This window comes from Falco cherrug, chromosome 10 (genome assembly GCF_023634085.1).
Source record: "Falco cherrug isolate bFalChe1 chromosome 10, bFalChe1.pri, whole genome shotgun sequence".
Taxonomy (NCBI): Eukaryota; Metazoa; Chordata; class Aves; order Falconiformes; family Falconidae; genus Falco; species Falco cherrug.
In genome coordinates this window covers 27,514,727-27,536,969 of record NC_073706.1, presented here as the reverse complement: position 1 = coordinate 27,536,969, position 22,243 = coordinate 27,514,727, and the positions used below count along the sequence as shown (strand labels likewise).

At 40.0% G+C, this 22,243-nt stretch overlaps 1 protein-coding gene across 5 annotated transcripts in view; it reads left to right on the top strand.

Annotated features, from left to right (window-relative positions):
- OVCH2 (ovochymase 2) overlaps nucleotides 1-22,237 on the top strand; it is a 39,970-nt gene extending 17,733 nt beyond the window's left edge. For 4 of the 5 annotated variants that reach the window (XM_055721585.1, XM_055721584.1, XM_055721586.1 and 1 more), the window contains 21 exons: nucleotides 1,295-1,404; nucleotides 2,095-2,186; nucleotides 3,335-3,507; nucleotides 4,425-4,520; nucleotides 4,962-5,113; nucleotides 5,770-5,965; nucleotides 7,380-7,403; nucleotides 8,811-8,901; nucleotides 9,004-9,137; nucleotides 9,540-9,680; nucleotides 10,692-10,822; nucleotides 11,219-11,312; nucleotides 12,123-12,254; nucleotides 12,646-12,726; nucleotides 13,373-13,559; nucleotides 15,064-15,133; nucleotides 15,699-15,897; nucleotides 16,181-16,332; nucleotides 16,681-16,849; nucleotides 17,265-20,117; nucleotides 21,951-22,237. In XM_055721585.1, coding sequence (XP_055577560.1) covers nucleotides 1,295-1,404; nucleotides 2,095-2,186; nucleotides 3,335-3,507; nucleotides 4,425-4,520; nucleotides 4,962-5,113; nucleotides 5,770-5,965; nucleotides 7,380-7,403; nucleotides 8,811-8,901; nucleotides 9,004-9,137; nucleotides 9,540-9,680; nucleotides 10,692-10,822; nucleotides 11,219-11,312; nucleotides 12,123-12,254; nucleotides 12,646-12,726; nucleotides 13,373-13,559; nucleotides 15,064-15,133; nucleotides 15,699-15,897; nucleotides 16,181-16,332; nucleotides 16,681-16,849; nucleotides 17,265-17,287 — 2,447 coding nt within the window. In that variant the 3' untranslated portion in view covers nucleotides 17,288-20,117; nucleotides 21,951-22,237. Of the gene's footprint in view, nucleotides 1-1,294; nucleotides 1,405-2,094; nucleotides 2,187-3,334; nucleotides 3,508-4,424; nucleotides 4,521-4,961; nucleotides 5,114-5,769; nucleotides 5,966-7,379; nucleotides 7,404-8,810; nucleotides 8,902-9,003; nucleotides 9,138-9,539; nucleotides 9,681-10,691; nucleotides 10,823-11,218; nucleotides 11,313-12,122; nucleotides 12,255-12,645; nucleotides 12,727-13,372; nucleotides 13,560-15,063; nucleotides 15,134-15,698; nucleotides 15,898-16,180; nucleotides 16,333-16,680; nucleotides 16,850-17,264; nucleotides 20,118-21,950 lie in introns of those variants that run through there. The other variant, XM_055721588.1, reaches the window with a different exon arrangement.
- The last annotated feature ends 6 nt before the right edge of the window (nucleotides 22,238-22,243 follow it).

Sequence of the window (22,243 nt, the reverse complement as noted above, 5' to 3'; positions counted from 1 at the left end):
CATTTTCCCAGTACCAAATTCCTTTTGGTAAAACCTAACCCCTTTTTTTAAAATTTTGTCTCTGTTTTCTCTTTCCCATTTCCGCACTGGTTTTTTGCCCATGGGAAAAAGGTGGGTGCAGTGAGAATTAGGAAAGAATGAAAAAAATCAGATAAATGAACTGGATCATTTCTATATAAAGCCTTTTTTATTTGAAAGCTAGGGTAACTAGCATTGTGTCAGCATTATTGTGACACTCTAATCACTTGCGTTAGCCGTGCTAATCCTGAGGATGATTACAAAACCCTTTTTGCAGGTATTGTAAGCTATATTTTATAGTTTGGAGGATCCTGTGATTTCCAGACAGTGTATACACGTATAGGTTCTCTGAATACAGCAACCTATCTGCCAAAACAACAAAACGTTCCAGGTTTATGGATGTTAATTTTTTCCCAATGTAGTGTTTAACAGAATTTGTAGTAAAATGTCTTAGAGATACGTTTGGCTTCAATAACTTTTCATACAGCTCTAAGAAAAAAAAATAATAATTGTGGCCACTGTTGGGTTTGGGAAGTACACTACAAAAAATTCCTCTGTTACAGTGTGCTGCTTGGCAGAATTTGCATCTGTCTTTACTAAAATACTGCCAAATCAGTGGTTATCACCACAGATACTTGTTTCTCTAAATAGACTCCTTTACAAACAAATATTGTCAGCTTCACTTAGCCATAGTAGGTGATGATAATAGTGAGTTAAGAAGAAATAAAGTTGGTGCAGTAATAGATGTTCTTGAGAAATTCAGCCACTGTTGGTCATCAGGGTCTGTATGTTGTGCATATTGACCCTGTTTGTCCAAAATATTTTAAGTACAAATGGTGGGTGTAAAGAGATTTCTGAAAGCAATAACAAAACAGTGATTTAATGCCAAAATAATTCTGAAACTTGCTTGGAAGAGAATGTTGTCATTCAAAAAGTTAAAGTAAGCATGGACCTAACAAGAGTATTAAAATACGTACATATACACACATGCATTTGCTCAAGGAAGGTAAATTTTAGTATTTGTGATACAATTGAACCAAAAAGTGCTGGTTTGGAGAACTTCTGCAAAATAAAGTATGTTGCCTTTTTGTTAGCCCAGTTTAGCCTTGGTCTGGGCAGTTTGTGTTAGGAATTATAAGACGTGGTTCCTGTCATGGCAGAGGGACTGCACTGACCGCTGTGCCGGGCCATGCCTTCCAATTCTATGTTACCAAAAAAGCGGAAAACCTTACATCCAGACTGAATCCTTCCTTCCTTTCTCCCTTTTGCTCCTCAGATCCTAAGTGTGGGCAGAAGGTTCAAGAGGCAAAACCATGGAGTTACCTGAACCTATTCACTCGGATTGTTGGGGGAAGCCAGGTGAAACAAGGCACACATCCGTGGCAGGTTTGCACGAGCAAATGTGGCTTTATCTTCAGATATTTCTATGAAAAGTCCTGACTTTTCATAGAAATGACAAAAGCAGAAAACACTTGTACTGTGTGCTTACTGACACTTACGGTGTGTTGTTGAGTTCCACCCTCCTTCTATGAAAAGCAGCGAAGCAGATGGAGAGGACACAGAGCCTGTCCTACTCCCTAATAAACCTTTCCTTACAATTTTTTATTTTGTCTATCATCTTTTATGAAAGAGCATCTGTAGATTAGCTTATCATAGAGAGGCATGGGTGAAACTGCTCAAAAATAGGTCACCAAAGGAGGTAGAGCCAGCCCCTTATTGTTAGGCATCTCAGATTTGTAGTGCTCCCAGTGACCTGCAAAGGAAAAATTCTCAACTAACTAGTGACCTTTACAGCATGCCGAGTACCTCAGTGACTTGGCATCTATTACATGTATGTTGCTTTTATGCAGGCACCAAAATCACTGCTGGAGGGAGAACAGCAGGGTTTAGGATCTCTTAGGCTCAAGGACTGTAAGAATGCCATGAAAGTGTGTTTGCTGAAAAAGCAGCATGTGCTTTAGCTACGTGAATCTTCACCAAGAGTACCTGTATGTACTCTCCCCTTTCTTCCTCAAATGCAGTCAGAGCAGATATAAAGATTTTCTTTATTTGGCATGCCTTCTTTCTGTGACGCAGGTTTCCTTGAAACGAAGTCAAAAGCATTTCTGTGGAGGCACCATTGTTTCTGCTCAGTGGGTGGTCACGGCAGCTCACTGCATCTTAGACAGGTATGGATGTGATATTTCAGGAGCAGGCTGCAGGTGCAGAAAAACATTGATTGTAAATACGTGTGTGTGCTGTAGCATCTTGGTGGTGACTACTTACAGGTGCTACCCTTTTACTTGTAACCAATATTTTCCATGTTTTAACAGAAAGGGAGAAAACCCCCAAACCTTTGAACATCTCAAAAATAATTAAGAATGAAATAAACTTGCAAGGATTGGTGTAGACTGATTTTGGAAGTGTAGGTAAAAATCTGTACTTAATTATATTGATCAGGTGACTGCAAATTATTTTTTTAGTGGTAACATCTGGCAGAGTATATACACTTAAATGGGGAATGGGTGTAGTACTCGCCTCTTTCTTGCATGCTGATGATTTTCGGCCTTAGTGCTAAAAAAAAATAAATAAAGTCTGTAAATGTTGTATGGAAGCTTTCAGTTCTGATTCTGTAGTGGCTTCACTGAGGTATAATTCCCTTATAGTTAATACTGAATATTTGTACTTATGGTTCACCTGGAGTTACAAATTTCATCTGTATCTGGTATGTGATCACATCTTGGTCAAATTAGCCAATAACTGCAGAGTTTATATTAACTACAGAAGGACAGGCAGTGTCTAAATCGGCATAAAGCCTCCTGACACAAAAGTTATTCTTCAAGTTGGGTGAATAAATTTGAAGGAAGATAAAACGTTCATAATAATCGCTTTTGTGTTTCCTTGCTACACATCTGGTCTGGTACTAGAAGCCCCGGAGCAGGATTCACTATGTTTTTAAGGTATAAACTGAGAATGCTAGAGAAGTAGTCTTTTTTTTCTGTACTTTCCTGTGTCCAAATCTTCCCTCCTCCTTCAAAAAGTAGTGTGACTGAACATTTTTAAACATAGTAAGAGGACCTGGTTGCTTGGTGGACCACCAAGCCACAGTCAGGAGTGCAGCAAAAAGATTTTTCTTCTCAGTCCTTTTCATCTCCTGATTTTCTGCTGTGGGGCATGCTCGGCTCTTGCTGACCATACATATTAAGTGCTCTAAAACCTGCAGATGAAAGGTACTAGGTACGAGTAGTAATAACTTCTCTGTTTAAATACAACTAATTTTTTTTTTTCTTTCATTTTAAGGATTCTGTAGCTAAACTTTGGTTTTTCTGTTCTACAGAAACCTACTCCAGTACTTGAATGTCACTGCTGGAGAGCATGATCTGAGGATCAGGGAGACCGGCGAGCAGACGCTCCCTGTTAAATACGCCATTAAGCATCCCAGCTTCGACCCCAGAAGGCCGATGAACTATGACATTGCCCTTCTGAAGCTGGATGGAGCCTTCAACTTCAGTAAGGCCATAGTTACCTGTGATCTTTGTCAGCGGTGAAGGTTAAGGCCTTTGCTTCTCCCAGGTGCTGTGAAAAGCCTTGAAACTTGGTTTAAACCCATTTCACAGCTGTCAGATTATACCACTAAAAGTCTCCAGTGTATTTTGCAACTGAAGTATTTAAAATACCAGGCGTAAGTCAGATAAATGTATCAGCTGAGTTACATGTCTTCTTCAGACTTAATACTCCCTTGAAGGAAAAGGTATTGTTCTTTGTATGTGGGAGATGAAAATTCGAGCAGATAGGTGTGTTTATTTTTTTATCTAAAGTGTAGGTGGAGATTTCTGCCTCTGGTGAGCAGTAAAGCTAGCCAAAGGCAGAGCAGAGCTCAGAGCACACGGCAGTACTGCCTGCCCCTTGCTCACCCCCCTCTGCTGTTTGCCCTCCTTTCCTTTCCTGCAGCAGGGATTATTTTCCATGGTGGCAGCATGGTCTGTTTCCATCTCATTTCTCAGCTGTATGCTAACTTTGCCTTATGGCCAGGTTTCTGGAAGGCTATTTCACATCAGTTTTATAAAAGTGGTGCATAGGAGAGTCCACCCGACACTTTGCTCTTCCAAAGACTCCAGCTCACATCATGAGGTTGCTTTTTCTTTGCCACCACAAATGTGAGCAACTACTTTTTCTAATAGTGATAGCAGCTAAGTTTAAACTGGGCTGATGCTTGTGGTGCTCATGGCTTTCTTTTCCATTCCAAAACACTATGAAGTGGAGGCACAGATCGACTGTCAAATGCCAGATTAATTTTTCAGTTGCCACAAAAATAACAATACTTTTTAGTAAAAAAAAAAAACAAACAACAACTGACCGAGAAAGGAAGTTTTTTGTTGTTGTTCTTTCAAATAGTTATCAATAAAACTCATGTCCTTGTGTGGCAGGTTCTTCAGTGTTGCCAGCATGTCTTCCTGATCCAGGGGAAAAGTTTGAAGCAGGATACATCTGCACTGCTTGTGGTTGGGGCCGTTTAAATGAGAGTAAGCCACTCCAGTTGTTCTTTGACATTCAGGTTTCTCAGTGTCTTATTTCTGAAATTTCTGAAGCTAAGAGCCTGATTGCGTAGGTCATAGGCAGACCAGAAGAAACCATCAACTGGTCGTAAGAATTGTCATCTCAAAATGGGATCTTCTAGCTAGCTTCTCTGCCTGCCTGTGAATTACTTCAGAATGGCTCACTAGAATGTATAGCCCTGTGTTTCAACTTGGAAACATTTTGAAATTTATTCAGGTAAAACTGTGTTTGTATGCAAAACTGGATGTTTATCAGAACGTGCTTGTAACCATAAAATGGCTTGGAGCAAGCTTCCAACTAATTTTTTTTTGTGTATTAGCAGTAACTTTAAGTTCACCTTTCAGCATTTCTTATGAGCGTTTTTGGGTTGCTCTTTTTTTTTTTTTTTTTTTTTTTTTGTATTTCAGATGGAGTACTCCCTCAGGTCTTATATGAAGTCAATCTACCAATCCTAAACAACAAGGAGTGCTCAAGAGCATTATCAACTTTAAAGAAACCCATCCAAGGTGACACTATAATGTGTGCTGGATTTCCTGATGGAGGAAGAGATGCCTGCCAGGTGAGCTGAACTTAGTCGTGTACTCAAGCGTGTTTCTCAGAAGCTCACACTTTGTGCCTGACTGAGTGAGCGTGTCTGTTTTGGTGCGTGTGCAATCTGGCATATGAATTTTTTCAAAGGTTCTGTATGGGGCAATGCACTTAATTACATGATTCCATTTTAATTATTGTATGAGCTGTATGACAGGTACCTGAGAGCAGTTTTGGAGTGTATCCTAGTGCAATAATGCTGAGGGCTTTCTAACTTCAGAACACTTGGTAAATTGATCAGTTAATGTTGCTAAGATCCTGAGGAGGGAAGTAGAAAAGGTTACCTTGGATTACAGGAAGGAAAGGAAGTGAGATAAAGGTTAAGTGTTCCTTGTCATGGGGGATAAAAGAAAAAAAGCTCCTCACTCCCTTTTCCATGCTCAAACACAACAGATGTGCACCCATAAGGGAATAAGCTTGTCTTTCCCCTTCTTGACAATCCTGACTAAACACAACAAAAAAATAAAGCCTCTTTCTTCACAGGTGTTATAAAATTACTATCCCCCACTTTGCAGATTTGTTAGTATGGCTCAAAAGAGAACGCAGTGAACTCTGTTAGGCTTGCTCAGCGGGGTACACGTGCGTTTGTAGGCTGTGAGTTGTGGGCTTTGACTTGTTTTTTTACAGGGAGACTCAGGAGGCCCTCTTCTGTGTCGACGTAAGCATGGTGCCTGGACTCTGGCTGGTGTGATTTCGTGGGGCATGGGGTGTGCTCGCGGCTGGATAAGTAATGAGAAGAGGAAGCATTATGACAGAGGATCTCCGGGAATATTCACAGACCTCAGTGCGGTGCTTTCTTGGATTCAAGAGAACATGAGTGCTGGTATTAAGTCTTCACAGTAATGTGGCTCTCACTTGTCACAGCTTTTCTGTCTCATAATAATACTTAATTTAATTTTATCTTTTTCAAGATGTAACACCTATATTTTCCCATTTTTCCTAGCAAAGCACTATAGCATTTCACAGTGCCTTTAATTAGAAGCATTGCAAATGTTTGCTTCTCTTCCACATTGCCTCCTACTTGGAATATATATGTGTGTGGGCATGTATGTATTTTTTTTATTTTAAGAATGGTCCTTTTATCCAGCTAGCCAGTTAGCCTGGTATTTTAAAGTGGAAATTCACCAGTTGAAAGTATCTGAAATTCCATACACACCTCTTCAAAGTTACTTGTCATTTTTCTCAGCTAAAATGTGTTGGATCAGACATTTGACTGCCTGGGGAAAAGCTCTCAGAAGGGCTTTTGCTTACTCTGCCCAAAAGGCTACATACGTCCTCTGTGCAGGGAAACAGTATGAAAATTATCCATCACTTCCAAAGGCATGGAGCTGGAGATATAAATGACAGTCTGTCCACGGGTGAACTTCACTCAGAACATTAAGAAACATTTTCTTCCAGTTTGGGCTATTCTCATTAAAAGTTATCAGAGACTGTGTTAAAATTTATGCAGAGAACAGAAAAAACTGAGGAGGGGTGTTTAAGAGGTTTTGCTAGAAAAAAAATTGTGAGGGAAAAAAATTAAATCTTTCCTATTAGAAATCAGCTTCAACTGGTGATTGAAAAAAGAAATGGTCATGATGTCGGAGAAAAATGAAAAGGTTCTGAAAAATATTTTGGTTTTAAATTTTAAAAAAGAAAAGAGGGTCTTTTTATTATAAATTTGCTAGTTGGCCCATTTTATTATCAGGGAAAAATACAATTAGCTATTGCGGTAATTCAAGTGTGTTGGCTCCAGTGAAAAGAAAAAAGCGATTTGATAGGTAAAGTGAAAACACAGTTCTCAATTGTATTGCACTGAGTTTTGCTTGCTAGCTCTTTTATAGTCACACTGGTGCAAAAGATCTTAACCGTAATTGCTGTCAAGCTTAATGTCTCTGATACGATGCTAGCAGTTAGATTCTGCTACCCTTACCTGAAATGTGTAGTATTTACTCAGCAAGTGCATAGAAAGATAGTATGTGGCTCAGACTGAGCGGTGGCCTATCAATGCAATGTATGGTTAATTCTAGAAGTGGCTACTCCAGAATTGTTTATTCCAAAGCCAGCATTGCCTGAACTTGAAAATTTACTAGTATATTGAAGGTACTGTGTCCCCAAGAAGCATTTGAATTTGCCTTAGTGCTAGCTGTATAAAATTACCATTTAACACAGATAAAAATATAGCCTACATTGTGAATACGAAACTACAGTAATTTATTCTTCTTTTTCCACCCCTTTCCCTGTCCCTCCTTCATTAGATCTGAAAATGAAAAGCTCCACAGGTGAGTATGGTGTTCTTTCAGTATCTTCTGTCTGTGTTGGAGCATAAAAAGACCCCAAAATAGTCTGATATATAAACTTGAAGGAAGAAATGTGAAGAAACTTGACTCATCAAAGCACTTTTTAATGTATACTTTAAATATATACTTTTTTTCCTCCTGGTTCTGTAAAAAAAATAATTATTACTTAGGTAGGGTTGTACTGGTGATTTAAAAAAGGAATTTTCCTTAAGGCAGTTCCACATATAAAGCCATGGTTTTATTGAAATGTAAATAAATTAATGGGGAAAATGTAGAACAGAACATCAAGCAATACATGAAATCTAGTGAAGCTGATTATGTGAAAAAAATATAGATTCTAAATGGAAAATATGAGTTAAATTAGTAGTACTTTTGTGCAGTCTATGATGAATCTGTCTACTTGTCTGGTGTCTATTTCAATGAATAAAATGCAAAAAAGTACCCCCACAGAACACAACCCCAAATGTAACATTTTAAAATTGAAGTCTTACTTTGATTCTGCCACGTTTTTGTTCTTTTTGGATGCTCTGTTTGTTGAGGTACGAGGTCACATAAAGATACTACGAACAACTCTTGTGAAGTAGATCTTAAAATTCTACTTTTAGTAGCCTAGAGTGAGATTTCTCAGATGATAAATGAGCTTGGGCACATGGTCAGTTTGTATAGACTTGCTGTGGCCAGTGAGAATTGGGTATTTAAGTGCTGGTTTTGTCTTTTTGAAATTTGTTACTGGTCTTCCCAGGATGCTCCAGGTAAGATAATCTTCTAAGTACATGACTCCTTGAATTTGTTTGCATATACATAATTGTTGATAAACGTCTCACTGGCTTACCTTGCAAAGAGAAGAAAAGGCAAGAGGAGGTAATTTTTGTAAGTAATTGTGTTTCTAGTGACACTGATCTGGAGAGGAAAGCTTCTGCTTCTTCTATTAAAGTGTCTTTAATACCATCTTGTACTGTTGCAAAAGCCTCCTGCTGTAACATAACTAAGGATGTTATTACAAATGGGCTGCAATGAATGCTTTTCTTATGTCCTGAGGTATGTGTTTTCCCTCCCTGAAAAATATTTATACTGAAATCCTCATTTAACAAATAGTTTCTTTAATGTAAAAAGCAAGGGCTGCTATTTTGCAATAAAATATGATAGTGTGTTGGCAGTGCTTCGTTTTTGCTCCCAAATTATGCGTTTTAAAAGTGACTTACCATAATTCCAAATAAAAGAGAGCAGAGAGAAGAACCCAGCATTAGTCTGCCCGCAGAAACAAGGCATGGCTAAACACTCTTGTGAGTCTCACAATATTCTCTAGATGTTTGAGCTTTTTGGTGGAACAAATGATTGCATGTGTGTCAAACCTGATTCCTTCTATTTTGTTTTAATTCTACAATGCAGCATTTTGTAGCATTCAGGATGGCAAACTCCCTGACAGTGAAGGAGAATTACATTTTCCTGGAAGTCCCAAACAGTTCTATCAAAACCACCAGTAAGTACACAGATCGCAGTCTTTTCTCAGAAACTATTCCCTATACCAGTGTAGTTGGTTTTTGTTGCAGTTTTGTGAATGGGAACTCGTTTGTGATTCCAGATTGTGTGTATGGACTCTATTTGTACCCGAAGGGAATTATATATTGCTTCGGTTTTCCCACTTTGATATAGAGCCAGAAACGTTTTGTGACTATGATTCTTTATCAGTCTATTCAAAAGACAACAGACTTGTTGGTGAGTTGCGCTCCCTTTATTCCTTGAAATAAGCCGTCAGTATGCCTTTTTATTCTAACAGCAAGTACACCCCATGAGGACATGGCGGTTGATTATGTTTTACTTACGTTTTCATGATGGATACCTTGTGACATATGATCTAAAATAAAAGACAAAGAGTGTGGGAGGAGAAAAGAATGGAAAACGCCTGGTATGGAACTGTGTCAGCATAGAACTTGCTGGTGTCAGTGATTCTCAGTCATTAATAGTTTGCATCTCTATGGGCTAGTGGATTAATAGGGAATGTAGAGGAATGAATAAGCAATACCCTTTTCAGCCTAAAATGCTTATAGCTAAATGGTACATGCAAGTTTTCTCAAGTGACTAAAGACTTTAAACAGTGATTATTCTCTAATATTTCAGGGAAATTCTGCGGAGGAGATCTTCCATTACCTATTTTGGTTGGCTCCAGTAGTATAAGGCTGAAATTTGTTTCTGACAGCAAGGATTATGGAACTGGTTTTTCCATGACCTACAAAGCTCTTACACCAGATATTCTTCCTGGTAAGTCTAAGTAACACACCTGTCTGCACACTCGGGTGGTGACCTGGAAGACAAAATTCAGGAGAAAATAAATCAGAGGAAGCTTCTATGATGTTTCTGTGTGGATGGTGCTATGGCCAAGGTTAGTGTGGTTAAGCTGCCGCGTGAAATTGTGGAGAAACTGGGATGCCCGAAAGAGATAGGTGTGAGATGGTGTTTAACTTTACCTCCTCTCTCCACTTTATATGAGATCTCATTCCTTCCCTACTTCAGGATGCTTTAACACTCAATAACATTAGTCAGTTGAGCAGCATTTCCAGATGAAAGCTGCTTTGCTAGTCCCAGGCATGCTTTCATGGAGGGGCCCGGAGGCAGGCCACTAATGCTAACATACATGTCATGGAGAACTGCTTTCGGTTGTGCTGCGCAGAGTGGTTCACTCTCGTTAGAGAGCAGACCCAAGGGCCATCTGCTGAGTCTGGGCAATCTAGATACAGACAGACACCTGTGTACCTGTTCCTGCAGCTTTTCCAGCTAGTTTCTTTCCTTTGCAGAGTGTAAGGGCGGAGTGTAGGGAGGAATCCTCTCTGCGGGGCCTTCCCACTGTATAGTCCCTCAGGAGGACATGTCCTGTGGTTATGTTTTACGTCTCCACTTTCCTCTCCAAAGAAAGTTGGCAAATGTTCTTGTGACATGCTGGTATCCAGCTCTTCTTTCACCCCACACAGGTGCCTGTGCCTGCAGTGCTGTGCACTGCCTGTAGTGAAAAGGGAACGCTATAGTCATGGGTTGACTTGTTCTTCTGCCTGGGAAAAGATTAAACATTTTCTTTGCATCTTTTTCAAACAGAAGGATTTGGCTTGCTGCTCTTTCTCAGCTGTGTGAAAACACCACAAGACTTTTTCTGGATTTAATTTATCTTCCTTTTTTTTTTTTCTTCTTTTTGTTTTTTTGGGGGTTTGGTTTTTTTTTTTGGTGAATGCGTTAATAACAAATCACGGTACCTCTATTTTTGTTTTCCTGGATTTCCAGATTCTGGCTGTGAGTCCTTAGCTGTCCTTTTTGAAGAAGGAGTGTTACAAAGTATGCACTATCCAGAGCGCTACACCAACATGGCAGACTGTCAGTGGATTATTTGTGCGCCGGAGGACCATGTCATCAAGGTATAATATGAGTCCTTCTTGTGGCTACAGAATGGAAGTAGGCACCACTGAGGTAACAAGAAATTATGCAGCTGAGGGCAAGCAAGATCAAGCCAAATAAGCTTGAATAATGCTGCTGGGTGCAGTTAAGAGAAAGAACTTCCCATTTCAAAAGCCCAATAGGTTCTGATTTCTCCTTTAGGTTACAGTAAAACAGGATTTTCTGGTTTAAATTTCATCGTGACAGATTCTTGTAGCAAATGCACTATGTTATGTACCACCTGTGAGAGGTCTGTATGTCACAGAAACCAAACCCTGAAGGAATCATTGAGAATACTAAAGGCCCTGCTGTAGATCTTTGAAATTTTTCTGTGTGAATTTAACAACAAGGTTCACCTTTTCATTTTTTATTTAAAGCTTACATACCAGTCTTTTGAAGTAGAAGAGAGTGAAGATTGCTCTTACGATGCCGTGACTGTGTATGAAGATGTGGGGAAACAGGAAGAAATTGGTTTGACTTTTTTGATTTTTGACATACTTTGGGGATGACTTATTTCTTCTACAACTTTTACTAGCCCTGTTTTACAGTCTAAAATTATTTGCTTCAGTAGTCTTAGATGATGTTAAAGGTACTAGTTTCAGTACCTTGAAAAATACTTGCTGTTATTGCTGCTTCTGTTCCATTTACAGAGGCAAAGCTACATTGAACAGAGTAGTTTTGTGTATATAAATTCTATATGAAATTCAGTTCTGAATTCATGTAAATAAAGAAAAGGGCATAACACATTATTATTTTTTTTTCCTATGGTAATGGTTAGTCAGAGAAAGCACTTGTGAGGTCTCCGTTTCAGGGTCTTCACTCCAGATGAGCATTCCTGTAGTTCTTGCCACCTTGCTGGAGATTCCTCTGGCTTACGCTGAATGAGAGGAAGACCTTTCCCAATCAGCTGGTTTCAGCCCTTGCTTGATGCTGCTGCTGGGATTAGTACTAGCAGATGGTGGTGTTGAAACACTAATACGGAGGAATCATGTTTCCAGTGTGTTCTGTATGTAATGGCAACTGATGAGTGTGAGTGCTGCAATAGACTCTTGTGAAATAATGCAAGAGTCTTGTTGTTCTTTGAGATAATTACTGAATAAGGACAGACTGTCAGGAGTAATAGAACAGTCCTTCAGCCTCAGTCTGCTTATCTTTGTTCCTCTCTTGTACAAAGTTGTGTTTTACCCTCCTGTGTGAGAGCTGGAATACACAGACTGTTGGGTACCCACTGTTGAAAAGTACGTGATAATCTGCAGCGAGACTTTGCTTTCTCATCTTTAGCTAAATCTTGTGGATTCGCCCTCCCAGCACCTGTTCTAAGCTCCTCTGCTGTGATGCTGGTTGTCTTTCACTCTGATGAGACAGAGACTTTTGGAGGATTCAGAGCTACAATCTCTTTTGTTCATGTGTCAGGTAATAAAAGTAACTTGGGAAACTGCCTCTTCGGGGCAGCACAAAGGGCCTTTCAGTGAATCTGGCCGTTCAGAATTATTTTCATCTAACAAATTGTTTCAGTGAAATAACTGTATTGTGAACTTATTGAGGCATTTAAACAAAGGGTCTGTTGAGTGAGTGAAGAGAAACAATGAATCTACCCAAACCCTGAGAGTTTTATTTTGTGTAAAAGTGTTTTGGTGCATTTTAAATGGCACTTTACTACCATGTAAAGATTTAATAGCACAGATCCCTACAGTAGAAACCTATTCCTTCTACAGAAATTATAATAAAGGAAATAAAAGTGATTTTGTAATAAAAATATCACTCAAGACAGCCTGCTAATGCATTTGCTTTTTTTATTTGCTAGATTTAGACACTTTGGATTCAACTAGTGAAGAAGAATTTGAAGATGTGGATATGATTGAAGAAGAAATACAGGATACAACAGGTAAGCCTAAGTTACATTTTCTTCATGGGAATAGGGAGTACCTTTTGGACTATAATTTAAATGGTGTTTTCTCCAAATATTTAATGGATGCAGTTGTCTCAGAATTTTTCATTAAGATATTTTGAGGAAATAAAAAGATGAACAGTAACACTTCTAGCTTTGGCTTTAGAATAGCAGAACCTATGTTTTTTGTGTTTCCTTCATCTTGTTAAGTCATTTTCAGCAATGTAATGACATTATTTTAGCTTGTATGTTAGTTTACGCCTACTTGGTTTGAAAGTAGTTGCAAAAAGTACAGAGTGGTTGAAAATAATAACCAGTATTTTAGAACTTCCCTTACTCCCCACGCCCCGGGTACTTGCCAGGAGAATGGCATGAGTCCATATTCATTGTAGATTTGAGGCTAAAACTTGTGAAGGTAAGCAGTCGCTTTCATCTTGGGAAGTTCTGTTTTTGTTAAGATCATCTCCTCATGCTAGTTCTAAACATTTGGATCCTTTGTAATGAGTTAAGTTGAAAGATGTAGCAAAAAAGGGGAAGAGGGAAGCCTGAGAAGTTGTGGGATTACTCTTAAATGGACAGTTATTTGCTTCTCCAAATCTTAACCTCTAAAGACTTCTTGACACATCAGTGCTTTCTGTTTCAGATGATATTTGTGGTATGCCTTCAAATCAGCCCAGGTTCATCTTCAGTAGGATAATTGGAGGTGAAGAAGCCGTACCATACTCATGGCCTTGGCAGGTCAGTGTACAAATTTCAGATGAGCATATCTGCGGAGGAGCAGTTCTTGCCAAAGAATGGGTTGTCACAGCTGCTCACTGCTTTAATTCTAAGTAAGTACACTGGGATGACCCCTTCCTTGGGAACATCTGTAATTGTGTGGTGCATCTCTGCAGCGTGGTGGTTCTGCCCAGGGTTGCTGGCACAATTTCGGTTACCACCTACTTACAGCTCACATTGGCACTGGTTCTTTTGCTCCACACACGTACTAGGATCATAGCGGCTACTAAGGAAGTAAGTAGCCTGCTTCTGTAGGCTTCATTTTTGTTAAGATCAGTTTTCAGAAGAGATGACAAGATACCTTGTCATCCATCACTGACTCTAAGGTAACTTCCTAGTGTTTCAGTAATTTACAGAGCATGTTTCGTCCAGGTGGAATCAACCTATACAAAAATTTAAAAAATGACTGAATTTGTGTAGATTTTGGAGGGCATACAGGAGGCTTTTGTGCACAGTGTTGATGCCATTCCCTTACTAAGAACGTGTCAAGCTGTTAAATCAGATTACATGGAAATTTTTCTGTCTTTATTGACAAAAGGGTAGTCTACGTGACTTTTGGATTCTTTAAAAGACTTTCTAAACTGCAGTTTGTTTATTCATCTCTTAGGCTGTACCTGTTCTGAAGTTTAGATTAATCGCAGGTACATTAATTTAAAGTTCACATACACTGGGTAACTAAAATATTTTTTAAAAATCCTCCCAGGATTGCTGATAATTAGGTATTCTGGCCTGTTCTGAAATAAAGTTGTAATTACTTTAAAATGAGGGTCAGCTTTCAAACGCCCCGAATGCCAAAGATGCCTAGGCGTCTATGTTCTCCATTTCTTTGATTCTCTTCTCCACCCCCACAAAACCGGGGATCTGAAATGCAAGTGCTGTTTTGAATTTTGGGCATTGGCTTCCAAGTTTCTAAATGTCAGTTTGCAAAATTCTGTGTCAGGAGCATTGGCTGATGGTACTGCTTTAAGAGCTGTTTTAAGGAGGAATTCTCTATGGCACATAGCCATCACATTAGAATTTGCATACATGACTTAACGATTCTACGCAACTAATTTCATCAGGGAGTTATGACAGATTTTCAGGCAGTGAAGAGGGTTTGGTTAAGAAACCAAAGGATGAAATGAAATATTGCTGTTGCATTTCTTGATACCATTTGATAGGTAGTAATGTTTTGAAGATTACGCATTTTTTTATTAAGAAGGTAGGGACCACCACTGTCCCTGGATGATGTAGACTGTGTAGGCCTTGTGTTCTGCATCAGGCACACCCAGTCCTTATAAAAGTGACCTTTCCCTCAGTTCACTATATGTTTGAAAGGTCCTGTTGCCTCAGCATGAGAATATTTCATGCTCTCTAGAAGTCAGTGGGGAGATTTCCATAGATTTGCACGGGAGTATGGGCCTCAGAAGTTATTGGCCCAGGAATACGTAGGGCCCTAGTATCTGTTTTGGGTGGTGGAGGTTTGAAGATTCATAGGTTTCAAGAATAAATATTATATTATACCAACCTGAGAACGTATGTATCTTTTTTTCTTTTTTCTTTTTTTTTTTTTTTAAGGGAACTATACACAGACTTATGGATGGTGGTAACAGGACTTCATGATCTTACGGAGCAAGAATACAGACAGGTACTATAAGTTCTGCTTAATAATAAAATATAAATCAATCTTATAAAATAGTTTTAAATGTAAATGCATCTCCAAAAATGTTGATGATGCAGCCATCTAACAGCCTGCATGCTGACCTTAATCTGCATTTACACAACAGCATTTGTGTGACTGTCAGAGAAGTTGTCACCACAGATTTGTGCCTCCACCAGCAATGAACTCTAAAGCTCAGTATCTTGGAGAATGTGTGAATGAGGAGTGTATTGTCTTTAGATTATCTGGTGCCTATTACTAAGACAGAAATAATTGGGGCACAACCTTCCACTTTGCTCAGACTGGACAAATGTTTTTCCAAGGCCCTCTGCCTACACTTGTTGGATGGAGTTTCCTGCATGTTCCCTGATTCATGTCCAAGAAGCATAATCTTGACTTAATATAAGAAACCCGGTGGCTTCAGCAGCTGCTTTTAAACGTGTCCTCCTCTTTATTCATGCAACTTGTATTTGGCCTGAAAACTTAGGAAACCAAAGTTCCTGACTTGGATTCCCAAGGCATTCAGAAAATGTCAATGTCCTTGCTTTCCTAGAAAAGGTCAGTCAAGCAGTATATTATACATCCAAGTTTTAACAAGACCACTATGGACTCTGATATTGCCTTACTGCAACTGGCTGAGCCCTTAGAATTCAACCATTACGTGCGCCCAGTGTGCCTCCCCGCTGCCCAGGAGGAGGCGGTTCAGCCCTCGAGGGTGTGCGTTGTCACAGGATGGGGTGCGCACGAAGCAGGTAGGCACTCTTTGCTGTTTTGAAGGTTGAGCATGCTATAACGGTGTTTTAAATACTGTGTTCTGTGTTGTAACATTCATTCTGTCTATACGTTAGTTTGGGGAGAACAAACGTTAAAAAGTTTTCACTTGCGTAAGTTCAGCTGGACATGCAGGGAAGTGGGTGGGAGGAAAGAAATCAGATGATTTGGATTGAGACCATTTGAAAAGGGGAAGAGCAAAGCTTCTTTGTGGAATCACAAATTCATGCCTCTGCTGGTTTCTGAGATGTCTTTTACTTCAAGACAGAGAAAAGGGGAAAAAACTGCATCAGCTGGAAGTCCCCATCCTGGTGCTTGATGCATGTCGGAGCTATTACATAAATCTTCCTACTAAAGTGACCCAGAAGATGATCTGTGCTGGATTCCCTCTGGAAGAAGGCAAGGACTCATGCACAGTAAGTTGCACACATCACCTTTGCCTTCTGACACTTGGGGTATGGCCATGGTGGGTTCTGAAAAGGGGTTAAAACCTCTGGAAAGTTAAAACCTCACTTAAAGCTGTTTTCTTGCAAACAGGCTGTAGGTGATTTACAGCGAAAGACTCCTTAATAATAGTAGGATTTTAATTACTCATAGGGCAAAAAGTGCTACTTCCCTTGAACACAGGCTGTTTCTTTCTTTGCCTTTTAAAAACAGAAACCCCCAAACATATGAGCAGCTGGGACCTTTCGTAACTGAACTGGTATTTTAAAAGCATAAGGAATGTTGTTAGCTCATAACAAGATTCCTTTGTCCTTGTGCAGGGTGATTCTGGTGGCCCATTAGTTTGTCCTTCAGAAGATAACTCAGGATTTTACACCCTTCATGGAATCACTAGCTGGGGCTTGGGATGTGGAAGGAAGAGCTACCCAGGAGTATACACAAATGTCGGTGTTTTTGTTGACTGGATCAAGCAAAGTGTTAATAGTAGTGGTATGTATAAAAAAAAATAAAATTAAATGCATCCTTTTGCTATTGCTAGATGCTTAATGTGAGGTCTTTTCCAGGGTGTCATTTTTATATTTGGGTGCCCAGCACTTTCTGAAATCTTGGCTGTTTAAACCGTCCCTAGTTAAATGCCCAGAAACAGACAAATTAAATCAGTAGTCACTTCTGAAAATGTTATTTCTTCCACAGGTATTATTATTCCCTGCTCTGTTGCATTTTTTTATGTCATTTGATATGTTTTTCTTACTGCCGCTTTGCTGCTTTGTTTCTCGGAGTTGGGAGGAGGTAGGGAGGCATGAACTGACGCATCATGACAGCAGAGTCCACTTCGACAAATTTACAGTCTGCCTTTGATGATCTTTGTAAAGTTTACCCTGTTTTATTTTTCTCCTGTTTGTAGATCTCCCCATTTTCACGGTGTGACTGCCAAAAGAGCAGTTCTGCTGGACCACATTGTGGAACACTTGCAAAGCACAAATGTCACTGAAAGCAGAATTTGGTGAGAGTGTGTTAGTTCACGATTGGTGAACAGATTCCGAAGTACCTGATACTTACTTACCCTGGTGAATTTACTGCTGATTTACCCAAGTTGAGACTTTGGCTTTACATGTGTGTTCTTGGGGCAGACACAAGTTACTTGCAGGACACTCTGTTAATCTATCTTAGAAGGAAAGAAAACGAAAATAAGTGACCGTGTACATTACGCCAAGCATGTCCTTGAATGTAGTACTGGAGAGCATAAAAACACTGCAGAAATGAGATTAAATAAGTGCCCGTATAAAACAACAGAAGGGGCAGTCACTCATCCTTCCATTAAGGTCAATGAGTGTTACCTCTGACTCTGAGAGGACCTAGGCAGTGGCAGTAGTGGTGCAACCCTGAGGAGCAGAAGAACATTATCTAGTCATTAGTGGAGCGAATCAATCCAAATGCTGGGAAAAGAATATTTTTCATACGGTTGCTTTTTTAACAAATTGCACGTTGTTTATTGATTCAACAGATAGAAGTGTTTGAAAAGAGAGGTGTTACAGGCCAAGGGCCTTTGGCACCATGCAAGAACTTTGGCGAATGGCTAGAAGCTATCCTATTGAGCTGTGTTATGGAATGAATTACATGTAATGTAATTAAAGAGGTACTGTGTAATCCACATACTGCAAACAGAGTGCATGTACTTGTAAATAGAGGTTTGTTTGATGCCCAAATGGCTGCTTACACAAGAAATTGGGATGACAGGCTGCAATTAGCTTTGCAGACTGTTCTGTGCGGAGTCTTAGTGTTTAGAAACTAGATCAGTATGATAGTATAAAAGTTTAATCCTTCTCACTCAATGGTCCAGAAAATAACTAGAAAGTAAGAAAGATATCTCATTTTGTTTCTGTTGATACTAATGGCAAAAGTCTTTCAAGATGTGTTTCCCCTACATGCATTTGATGCCAATAACCCTGCTTTTTAGATGACATTAGTTTAGAACTCAACAATTTTTTTAACAATAGAATTTAGTTCCGTAGCTAGGGTAAAAAACATCTCTCTCTACCTTTACTCTCAAATGACTATGATAAACATTTTTTCACCAGTTTCTTCTCTTCACTGTAAAGTTTTAGGCAAAATCCCACAAAATAACCTGAAGCATGAGCTTTCTGTGAAAATGTGAAAATACTTCATGGTGGAGGGACTATGGACAAATTCAGATTAAGTGCAAGGCACAGCTGTACTACGTTATTGATAGAGTGTGCGTGTTCTATCTTTGATAAACTCTCTGAAGAGGTCTTCAGAGAGCAATGGAGGGGGAATATCCTTTGTAATTCTGCATTATGGAAGTCTGTTAATGTTCAGTTATGGTGGAAGTTGCTATTAGCTGACTATCTCAGTTTAACTATGCTGGGAGCAGATGTGTCTAATCACTTGGTTGCTATTCTGTTTTGCGTAACAGGAACAAGATGACTTAAAATACCTGTAAAGTTTTTATCTGCTTATTAATTTAAAATAAAGATACCAGGTGGGAGTGTTAAGTGAAAAAATAAAAAGGTGGGAGGACAATGGCAAAAAGAGGTGCTTCTCTTGAACACAGGCTGTTTCTTTCTCTGCATTTTAAAAAACAGAAACTCCCAAACATATGAGCAGCTGGGACCTTTTGTAACCGCACTATAGGTGGTATCAGCTGTGCTAGCCCTATTAAACACAGTGGTTAAATGCTGATATATAGATATCTCTTACAAACAATTCCTTTCATATATTCAGAATGCTACCTTAAATTATTTGTATATGATCTGATTGTTAGGGTACGTACTTTTTACTTCACTGCACGATGTTGACCTTTTGAGTTTCTCCTAGTATGGTTTTACAAGTCTTATTTTGCTTTTGTTGTATCTTTTTAATGTATTGTAAGCTGCCAGTATCCTTTAGCAATAATGTGAAGTGTTTTGTGATGCAAATGAAATCTGATTTTAAAAAAATATTTTCAATGGAGTTCATGGAATTGTGTTTTAGTTTTTACAAAATTTACATGAACTGCGCTTTAATTCTTGACAGTTCCGTGAGGCTCTCCTGAATCCTACAGTCAAAAGGTAGGATACTAGTAGCCTGCCTGAGTACCGAGGTAGGCTCAGGTTCCCTGCCTGCTTAAAATCTGCGTATAAACCACCTTCTGTTGGCGTGTAAGTAAAAATACCGTCTTTGTAATGTGACATGAAAACAAATGAAGGCTTATTGCATTGTTCATCGGCACTGGCCTAATATTTGGAATAAAAGTCTATGTCCAAAAATATCTCGTTCTGACCTTTGGTTAACGTGAGCACCTGTAAATCTTTGTGGTTAGCTCTGAAATGGTAGTCCGGCACTGTATGTGTGCATGGGCACAGGTGCTGGGAGTCCAGCTGCATTGCCGGTGATGCACTCACACAGCCTTTGCAATGGGTATTAGAGCGTTTTTGCAGCTTTTATTGGAAAGGGAAGATCTTCTGTCGTTAAAGCATGTCTGCAATAGTACAGAAGAGGAGGCAGTTGTGTGAAATCTGGGTTCTGGCTATATAGTTACCAACGTTAAACACATCGTTGATCTGTGACTCTGTGGCATTACCTCTGTGAATTCTTGGTTCATCATTCTTTTACTTTGCCATCTCTTCCTTTTCCAGCCGAGGGCAGCATAGTGGCTGACTGGTTTTGGTTGCTGGCCCTCCTGCGTGCTCTCAGATGAAGCCAGAGGAGCAATAGCAGGGTGGCATCCTGTCCTTCCTCAGATGTACTGTGCCTGGAGGTATGCATGCCATGCTTTTCCTGACTCTTCTTCGACAGTGGGTCTGCCCGAAAGGATCTAATGGACATTGTATTTGGGTGTTAGTGTAGAAGAACTATATTCTCATGTGATCTTTCCAGGTTTTTTCTCTTTCCCCTAGACTTTTTTCCTTTCTATTTTTTGAGGACAAGTGGCACAAAGGCAGTTTTTTTCTTGCTTAGGAAGCCATTTGCTGTCATGTATTGGATGCACAGAAAGACCGTTTTATTTCTTCATCTTAAGTAACTAGACTTGGTTCTTTGCATGCTTTCAAAAGAGTGAATTCTAACAGTAACACCAGAGGAACTGTGTGTCTGTGTAAGACAAGTTAACAAGAGGAAAGAATTAGGCTTAGTACTTTGGAGAGGAAAAAAAACTCTGGAGTTTTATGTAGACCAAACCCCTGCCTTTTGCACAAAAGAAAAGAAAATAATCAGCAAAAATGGAAGGAGCGTTAAGAATAGTTAATACAGAAAACAAGAAATACCTCTGTATGTTTCTCAGGCTCTGCAAAAGCCATTACTTTCTCTTACTGAAGGCAAGGAAGAGACCTGTTCTTGAGGGAAGACTGATGCTCCTTATCAATAGTGCAATTCAGAGAACCACTGGTAATTGCATAGCTGTGCAGTTGTTAGTCATAGCAAAGTAGACAGTGCCCTGTCTTGAAAATTAAAAACAATATAATAAATTCCTATTTTTCCTTCAGTTGTTCGTATTTATCCTTAAGGATAAAGTCTGACTGAGAAATCTGAATGTTTCTTCTCTCTGTTATTTTTTTTCTGCTTTGCTTGAGTTTCGAGCCTTTTGCCACATGGATATGTGGTAGGTCATTGATGAAAACAAAATAGGTGCAAGTTGTAAACTGTACCATTACCATATTGTGAGAAAGTAAGAAGTGACAGCACTTTGGTGGGACAATCTAGGTGCTTTAACCGTAGGGAATGAGTCATTCGGCCTGGAGGTCCTGGGCTGGGTTGTGGTACTGTGAAGGCAGTGGCTGTGTGTGACACTGAAGCAAGGAGTTAATTGACTTCAGGAACAGAGCAGCAATATGTAGCATTTTGGTAGTGGTTCTTCTGCTTTTGAACCTGATGAGGAAAGCTGGTGTTAACAAAAAATTTAAAAAGTCTGTGGTGAGGTATTAATTCTCTGGTCTTCTATAGTCATTGCTTCAGTAGCAGAGAAGACTGAATGTCTTTTCAATCTTTTTACAAATCACATAAAATACAAGCATTCCAAAAACAAGTAAATCAGATATATTATCTTCTCCTTGTCTCACCACCACCTACAGCTTGGCATACTGTGAATTATTCCTGGCGTTCCTTCCTTCCCCAGAGGCCTGATCAGTTTGTTTTCTTCCTCTGCAAAGACGTGTGTGAGATTGGGGCATGCTTTCATTTTACATCAACTATTTCAGACTTTGTGGCATGGGCTTGGACTTCAAAGCCTTGTCCTTTCCTTTAAGTGACTGACTTCTGTGTCTATCCCAAACTGTGTGCTCCTGTCCTACACTCTGTAGAGGGAATGATAGTCTCTGCTGTGTTTCGGGTTTTGTTTTTTTGGTTTTCTTTTTTTTTTTTTTTTTTTTTTTGAAGGCCATAGATACTGAATACTTTGTTAGTGCTGATTGTGGGGAAAGTCCTGTTTTGGCCCAGGGGATAGGGAAGCGATTAGCAATAACTTCCTGAACACCTGGTTAGTGCTGCTGAGCGGAGGCTGTTTGGGTGCCACAGCGCAAGGTGCAAGCGTGCACTGTCGGGTGGGTGGGTTGCCGGCGACTGCTGCGCAGGGGACTTGAACTTGGCTGTTTTACAGGGCGAACTGGGACCGGGCCAGAACTCCGGCATCACCATTTGCAGTTGCTGAACGTGCAGGGAACTGCGCCAGGAAAGCGCAGGGCAGGAGAAAGGGCTGCAGCGCCCCGGGCAGCGGCATTTTGCGGCCGTTCCAGCCCCTTTGATCCGTGTCAGGCGGGCCTGGCTGCTCGCAGGGGCCGGCGGCGCGCTGCCAGCCCGCCTGTGGGCGCGGGGGTCGGGGGGACGGGGACCCGGGGACGCGCTCGCCCCCGCGGCCGGCAGCAGTGGCGCGATGCCCCGGCCCTGCCTCCG